The sequence below is a fragment of the Poromitra crassiceps genome (assembly GCF_964638095.1).
Source record: "Poromitra crassiceps genome assembly, chromosome: 5".
NCBI classification, from domain to species: Eukaryota; Metazoa; Chordata; class Actinopteri; order Beryciformes; family Melamphaidae; genus Poromitra; species Poromitra crassiceps.
In genome coordinates, this window is record NC_139642.1 from 44,822,527 (window position 1) to 44,831,398 (window position 8,872).

The 8,872-nt window shown below is 45.0% G+C and overlaps 1 protein-coding gene across 1 annotated transcript in view; it reads right to left on the minus strand.

Annotated features, from left to right (window-relative positions):
* The window catches only part of nectin3a (nectin cell adhesion molecule 3a), a gene marked incomplete at its 5' end in the record, with an annotated part of 18,185 nt that extends 12,302 nt beyond the window's left edge, over positions 1 to 5,883 (minus strand). The window contains 2 exons of the mRNA XM_083636686.1: positions 494 to 752; positions 5,791 to 5,883. Of these exons, the coding sequence (XP_083492812.1) occupies positions 494 to 752; positions 5,791 to 5,883 (352 nt within the window). The remainder of the gene's footprint in view (positions 1 to 493; positions 753 to 5,790) is intronic.
* Positions 5,884 to 8,872: the final 2,989 nt, after the last annotated feature.

The window sequence follows — 8,872 nt, forward strand, 5'->3', positions numbered from 1 at the left end:
TTGCGATACGTTACGGGGCATTTTTAAATGACTTTTTCTCAACATTCTGCATTTTGTCTCTTTATAGATGAGTCGGCACTTTTTCCAGAGGGACACTGAGATGAGTGAAGTGAGTGGGGGACCACACCGCAGCAGCTTCCTTCCTTCCTTCCGCACAGCTGCAGATTCTTGCAGGGATCTAAGTGTGCATGGCCTCTATCCAGGTAGTCATTTAAAAGCTAGGCTGCTTCAGGCAGTCATTTACCCCTGCAGGGCAAACACTTACTAGTGACCTGAGCTCTGCTTAATCTCAACGGACAATGTTCTCCAACTGTTACGCGGTCACAGTGAGATTTAAAGGTGGGCACGAGGAGGCACTCAAGGCGACAACGACGATGGAAGATAGACAAGGTCTACTTTACCTAATACATTAACGATGGTCGATGCTTGCGTGTTGCCGAGTGGAAAAGTAGCCACTTTGCAGGTGTAGGACCCCGATGTCTGCAAAGCCAACTTCCCGAAGAGTGATGGTGGCGTCCCGTGCCGAGGGGGAAACGAAGGAGATGCGCTTGTCCATAGTCTGAGGAGATGGAGATTCCAAACTCGGGGTTGAACACTGCCAGGGTGATGGTGCCCGACGGAAGACGACGCTCCCAGGAGCTCTGTGTGAGGCTGAGATTGGAGCCCACCTCGATCCTGCAGCTCAGCGTGATGTTCTTCCCCAGCACTGCATCCACTTTCGGAGCGACAACCACCTGGTTACTGCTCACAACCTGCTGAGGGAGAGAGGAGAGGAGTCAGAAGCAGATAAACAACAGAAACACATTGTTCGTTTCGTCCAGAATTAAACTGAAAGGGATTCAATTGCTCATGAAAGAGTCACTTCATAACATCACACATTACAGTTTTGGTTCTCCGATTTCTAGCTTTGGCGTAAACTTATTTGTACAAATCTAGATTAATGACAGAAATAGTATACTGGCATGTGAATTCTGGTGTCAGAAGACGAGCTTTTGTATGGATTTACTTGTATGTCCGTGGATCCACCACAGCCACAGTGTTTTCTTTGGGGTGCAAAGCACACGCATTGTGAGGGGGTACTATTTGGCATGGCAAAAAAAAAAACATGGCTACATAACAAACAATCCCACCCTTGGTTGTGCAGATTTTGTAAAGTGCTCGTTAGCAACATGCACACAGGGCTGTGTGACCCAGACAGAGTCAGTCCTGTAAGTGATTCACAGAAGCAAAGGACAACAAGAGGTTTGAGCTCTTCCTTCGTAACATATCTTGCTTGTTGTTCTAAAACTTGTGACTCCAATTTCAAAGAAGTAGTGAGGCTCAGGTTATAATCAGACTCATCTTGATCACTAGCAGCAGTAGGCCTATACTGTATCATGCATCCCCCTCACATTAGATAGGCACATAATCAACACACTAGTAGTGTTCCCATGGTTACAGGTAAACATTAACAGCCGTTATTTGTTTCAGACATCTTATCCTAGGATTAAAAAAAAGAGGGGGAGAGAGAGAGAGAGAGAGAGAGAGAGAGAGAGAGAGAGAGAGCAGACTTTGTCTGAGCTACTTCTCTGTGTGCTCCCCTTTCCATCTTAATGAGCAACACACATTCACCACAGGACACTCAGTCTGTCCCTCTTGCTAATTGTCAGAGCACCTCTTAAGCAGGAAGGGGGATGAAAATCTGGAACGAGATGAAACAAAATGCACAATTTGACGTGTCTTTCATTCCCTCTTTTTACGAGCCCCTTAATCTGACTTGAAGAGCCCACCGCAGCTTTATTTGAACATGATGGAGTTATTTTAAACCGGTGCAACATCATGTAAACTCGGTTTTGAAAAGTAATGGCCAATTTGGATTCTGTAATTCAGTGGAGGCGCAGCAAACCAATGGAGAGAGGATGAGCATGTGATGTGATGACAGAGACTTGTGCACCGTGCGCTAACAGCATTTCAAGCTTTGGTGCGAAATGAATGAAGAAATCAACATTCAAGAGTGAGAGAGTCAGCGACTCCCTGGATCTTCATGTGCAAAGTGCAAACTAACCTACAGACAGTATTTTTGCCACACAGTTGATATGCCTGCTAATGGATCGTGAGTGATTGTTAGCAAAAACAAAACAACCAGCTAAGAGGGAATGCATCACAGTATCTCGGAAATAAAATTTTAAAACTAACCTGAAATAAATCCTAAATTACATGTTATGCTAGAACCCTGAATGGAAAATTTCCAAAGCAGACTGTTTTCCTGAAAGCATAATAAAGTGAATCATTTAAATCGGTGACGGTGATAGTAACAACTTAACCATTTTAAAGAGAGGCTACCATATAGGAGCTTTTACAACATTGGTCAAGACATAAATGAATGCGGGATCCCCATTAAAACGAGTCAAAATGTGAATTCCATTCAAAATATTCAAAGATGTATGTCTCAGTTTTCTTGACACGGTTACAGTTTGAGTAAGCTATATTTGGGAGCCATAAATTTCCACTTAGTACCTAGTCTGGGATGTGCATGGAGTAAAGCTTATGAAAGTGGTCCAGTGGCTGGTATTTTGGGTCTTTGGCATGAATATGAGTGGTAAGCCACAGCAATGCTATCTTGGTTAGTGGGGAATATAGCCAGGGAGGCTGAGGCTCCCCGTGCTCCATTACGTTCCCTGTAATTTCAGTGATCTCTCTCTCTCTCTCTCTCTCTCTCTCACTCACACACACACACACACACACACACACACACACACACACACACACACACACACACACACACACACACACACACACACCAACTGTTTCTTTCAAAATAAGGAATAAGTGTGTGACCATGTGTGTATGAGTCAGGCATGTTGCTTTAGTGGATGTGAATCCTAAATGTATGTTGCATTGTGTCGCACTGTAGTGTCCTGCTGTGCTATAGTGTCCCCCCCTCTGTGTGACCCATATTTTAAAAATGTATTTTTGGGCACAACAAAACTTATTTTGCAGACAACTGTGTGTAAAATAATCTAGCATAGTTACACATCAATGTCTTTAAGTGTTTAACCTACTAACCAAAAGTATTTTATTCAGCCTGGCCTGCCTTATGTGCCAGTGCCTGATAAAGTTTGTCAACTTAACATAGCCAGTGACTTTGGATATAACTCAATTTCTTCTGAATAATTTAGAGATCAGTACATCTTTTTTCCACAACCTTAGTTTGATTCATGACCTAGTCTAAGAAAGCACTGCCATAATGTGCTGTGCTGTGTTTGCATTTAGGGGTGGGGCCGATCCGATCCAATATCGGTATCGGGTGCCGATATTGGCACTAATTCACGGATCGGATCGGAATCGGGATTTTCTTTTTTGCAATTCCAGCGCTGGCCGTAATTTGCCCACGTATAATAGTATCCTTCTTTGCCTTGTATATTTTCTTAATTTTGTCTGCTTTTTGCAAGGTATATTTAAAAAACAATCTTTAATTGGCCAAATCTTTGCCTATACTGTATATTCAAGAAAAATATTGGTATCGGCATAATATCGGTATCGGCAGATATCCAAATTCAGGTATCGGAATCGGATCGGAAGTGAAAAAATGTGGATCGGTGCATCCATATTTGCATTGTCTACAGAGTCCTGTGGGTGTGCGGGTGAGGGGGAGAATCAGGGTCAGAGCAGTGTCGGGTCGGGTGTGGGGGAGAATCAGGGTCAGAGCAGTGTAGGGTGAGGGGGAGAATCAGGGTCAGAGCAGTGTCAGGTGAGGGGGAGAATCAGGGTCAGAGCAGTGTAGGGTGAGGATCAGGGTCAGAGTAGTGTAGGGTGAGGGGGAGAATCAGGGTCAGAGCAGTGTCGGGTGAGGATCAGGGTCAGAGTAGTGTAGGGTGAGGGGGAGAACCAGGGTCAGAGCAGTGTCGGGTGAGTGGGAGAATCAGGGTCAGAGCAGTGTAGGGTGAGGGGGAGAATCAAGTTCAGAGCAGTGTCGGGTGAGGGGGAGAATCAGGGTCAGAGCAGTGTCGGGTGAGGGGGAGAATCAAGGTCAGAGCAGTGTAGGGTGAGGGGGAGAATCAGGGTCAGAGCAGTGTAGGGTGAGGATCAGGGTCAGAACAGTGTAGGGTGAGGGGGAGAATCAGGGTCAGAGCAGTGTAGGGTGAGGGGGAGAATCAGGGTCAGAGCAGTGTAGGGTGAGGGGGAGAATCAGGGTCAGAGCAGTGTAGGGTGAGGGGGAGAATCAGGGTCAGAGCAGTGTAGGGTGAGGGGGAGAATCAGGGTCAGAGCAGTGTAGGTTATGCATTCTCAACTCCACAGCCATCTGAGCCGACACGACAGCTGCTCGCTGTCCCCTTACCACTGCAGCAGAGCTCTTTTGCTGGACTACCTAGTAGAACCAAATCCTCCCCACATGACAAAAGATAGCCTGTGAGATCAACAAACACATAAGTCTATAGTTGCTGCAGGAATAGCCTATAGCGGGTGACCCTAGATGTCAGATAAAAAAAACACTGGTTTTGTGAGCAGTAGTAAACTGCTACGCTCGGTATGCGTGACATTGTGTTGATCCCGGCAGACACGTGTCTCAGACCGGGCTTCTCCCCAACATGCTCCACATACTGCAGCTACCTGACCCCATCCTCCAACTGCTACCGTAGGTAGTTTGTCTGCATCACTGTGTCAGCTCTCAGGCCTGTCAAAGCATACAAAGAAACTCGACTCCGGCCATGCTATGTTGTGTTTGTTTTACAGTAAGCATTTGGGAGTGAGCAGGCGATGGAGAGAAAGAGGGGAAGTGCATAAAGTGGTCTCCACCCTTGCCATTAGGGGAGCAGAGACAGATGGCCTCTGCGTGGGATACCTACAGGCAGGAGGAGAGCGGGGGAACTTGGCATTGCTAGCTCAGACCATGAAGAACAGTCAGGGCACACAAAGTAGAGCACCATGAAATATTAGCTCAAATAGTGCAGGCAAATGAAATGTAGCCTGTGCAGTGTGTAAAACAAAGTTGTCATGCTGTTTCACTAAAGAAACCTCCCGGTCTGCAGGCAGACCTCAGGACAGGAGTGTCACTAGTTTTATTATAGGCTATCCATCTTATCTAGGATACAAAATAATGCTCAGAATTAGAATAGGATACAACACAAGCAAGACTACATATTGACTGTCATCGTTCCTATCTCCTTGTTTCGATCCTTTTTTCCCCAGATTTCCGCCCCATTTGCTCCCCAATTGTACTTGGCCAATTCCCCCTGCTGCCCCACCCTCTGCCGATCTGGGGAGAGCCCTAGACACACACATGCTTCCTCTGACACATGTGCAGTTGTCAGCCGCTTCTTTTCACCCGACAGCGGGGAGCTTCACCAGCAGGACGTAGCACGTGGGAGGATCACGCTATTCCAATTTCCCACCAGTTCCCTTCCGCCCCGAACAGGCGCCCCGACCGACCACCTGTTTCGACCCTTTGTAACACAACAATCCCGTCAACTCAAAATGTGTTATCCTCTAGCAGCTAGCAGGAAGTAGCCGAGCCCTGCATGATTTGAGAGAAGAGGAATAATTTGCACTTTTGCCCTTTTCCAGAAAGGAGTCTTGAGAAAGCCGAGGAAAGAGTGAACTCATGGGAAGGATATGCTCGCCCTTTGAAGAAATGCTTCATATTTGTTTCTTTCCCTCCTGACATCACTAATTGCGACAAGCTGCTCGAAAGACGCAATGCGAAATCAAAACCTTCCTCTTTGCTTGGCAACCGGCTCAAACATTCCACGTCGGCCACTTGATGATCCAAAGTCTCCACCTACCCAGACCTGACCGAGCTTCGGCCCTGACCTCCCCGGAGCAGGGCCTGGTCTCCTGGCTGGAGATCCTCTCAATGAAGCCTGCAGCATTGCATGTGAGAAGAACAGTGTGAGACAGACGCATCCAAGGCCAGGAACATTCACAAGCTTACAACAAAATAGACAACATGACACGCTCGTGTAGACAAACCCCATGAATTGATTATCATGGCAAACAGCATGAGGGACTGATCTGAAGAGCTCACAGCAGAAGAATGCAGACATGAGATCCGTGCAGGAGGGAGTGTGGTTAAGACTAAGAGCTAAAGCCAAGGGAAAATGTCAAGGCTCAAAACAGTGAATATGGTGAAGCGAGTACGTATAAGGACACAAAGCAAGAGACAGGGCAGCTATTGAGAAGAGGTTGTACAGGAATGAGATATGCATATAATGTAAACAATAAAGACATACAGCTGTAACTGTGCTAAGTCGATCCTGTGAGGAGAATACAAGGCCATCTCCATGTGTCACACACAATAACAGTGTGACAGTGAGGTTGTGGCTCAGCCCATCACTGAGGATGCTGTTGAACCAGGTTGAAAAAAGCACCATCCACAGTAAAACCACTGGGACAAACACATGCATGTATAAAGGCCTACCTACTAGAGCTCTTCATACATTATAGCAGAAGATGAATCGCTGAGCGGGGAATAATGGATTGGGATGTAAAAAAAGAAGTTGGCTAAACTATTTTGCCAAAAGACACATCATCCCATTGAATAACACCAGTGTTTCCCACAGGTTGTCAGTTTACTTCGGCAGTATAAAGAGAGGAGGGGTTATTTTTTTTTTAATTATTATTATTAATATTTTCCACATTTTCTCCCCAATTGTACTTGGCCAATTTCCCCCTGCTGCCCCGGTAACTGCTCCACCCCCTGGCGAGAGCCATAGACTAGCACCACCATGCTTCCTCCGACACATGCACGTTTGCCAGCCGGTCCTTTCCACCGAACAGCGGCGAGCTTCACCGGCAGGACGTAGCACATGAGAGGATAATCATTACGCTATAGACCCTTCTCACGGGGGCCATTTTGTGTCGAGAAGCCAGGGTAAACACAGGTGCAAGCAAAACACTAATGAGGGTTTCCAAATCCCAATCATGGAAGTTGGAAACCCTCATTAGTGTTTTGCTTGCACCTGTGTTTACCCTGGCTTCTCGACACAAAATGGCCCCCGTGAGAAGGGTCTATTCCCACCAGTTCCCTTCCGCCCCAAACAGGCGCCCCAACCGACCAGAGGAGGTGCTAGTGCAGCGACCAGGACACATGCCCTTAATCCGGCTTCCCACCCGCAGACACAGCCAATTGTGCCGGAGGTAAGTTAACCATGCCTGTTGGTAGGCACTTAGTCTCTCCCCAGACTCAAATATTACGTTGAATCGCTGCACTCCGCATACTACATAAGTGAGTTTGTGCCACTTCACAGCCACTGCTGGTTTTTTAAGGCGGGTTGAAATTGAATGAGTGACAGGTCGTAGCACCGATGTGAGAGCGGTTCGAAAAATGGGCTGCGCCTCCCGTGTTGTCTGATCGCAAAGTCGTTACTGATTGGGGAGGACTGAATCCATCACTGGCATATCACTGGCCAAGTGAACGGTTCCCTCCCATAACCAGCCGGCTGAAGGGAAAGTCAAGTGTCCCAGACCCAGAGAGAGCCCTGCAGCATGCAGTAACATAGTGTATCAGCGTAAGAACTCTCATGGGTCTGGCGTTGAGACTAGTAGGCACTAGGCAGGGAATCTACCGCTACACTACCCGGACGCCCAAGAGAGGAAGGGTTATTGACGACTTGTTATTGACGTTTCTCATTTAACAAGCTCAGTAACTTATTTTTTCAGGCACTAAAGTCTCTCAGTCTAGTAAGCTAATGGCATTGCAACATTAGCTGACTGCACAACGTCCATGTCATCATTATCAAGGCTACGTTTCAAACTGTCCCTCCATTCAGTTTTTGTTGGCACAAACACATCCTGACTCGAAGGAGCACAGAATGCATAATAGATACATGCAATTAGCCTAAGTACGGTCACTGTAGTTTACTAACATGCTTTCAGTGCTTCACATCATTATTACATGAAGTGAATGTTTGAAAACAGCATCAGCGATATTATAAAAATATTTTGATGGGCCAAAATGACGAGTGGATAATTGTATTTTACACTTTGTAATGACATTTTTAAATTGTTTACATTCTAGCTAGTAGCTAGTTTCTCAAGCCAGACTGTCTCTTCTACATTCTTTGAATGCACCATACAGTACAGGAAAAAATGCTTCAGACCAGAGGAAGTTTGATGGTCACTCTTAGGGCTGGGTTAAAAAAAATCGATATATCGATATTGAATCGATATTCATGTGAAGGAACAAGTATCGATACATAAATCCCAGTGTCGATCTTTTAAAATGCATTTTACAAAAAAAATAAAAATAAAAATAATTAATAAACATAGGCTATAATATTATATGCTGTGTGTGGTAGTTAAAACATAGTTTCAAGTTGATGTTTATTTATGTTTGTAGTTGAAACAAAAACAAATACTATAGGCTACATGTGCATTGTGCATGCACCATGAGCCAGATGTACAGACCTCAAATCTGTTTGCACTATAATGTTTGTGAACTGGAAATGTTCATGAGCTGTATTTAATTTTATTTGATTTGATTTACAAAGCATTTATACTTTATGAAACACTGTTTACAACATGCTGCTGTTCAATGATTCTGTTGTATAGTGGCAATCTAAATTTGTTTGGCTTCTCACAGAAGACTGTAAAGAAAGAGACAGAAGACTGTAAAGAAAGATAAGATGTTGAATGACTACGGTATGTTGGTCATGTTTAAATAAAAAAGAATTACATGATGTAACTGCTTGCTTTATGGTCAATTCTTAATGTAAATATTAATATACTTTAATAATGCACCAGGTTAGAGGGTTCCTTGTACAATTTACAGCATTAGTTCTTTGAGAATCTCTTCCATTTTCAAAGCAAAACTGGTATTGTAACTAAAATATCGATATCGAATTGTATCGTATCGGAAATCCTATCGACTTGGGACCTTGTGTATCGGAATCGT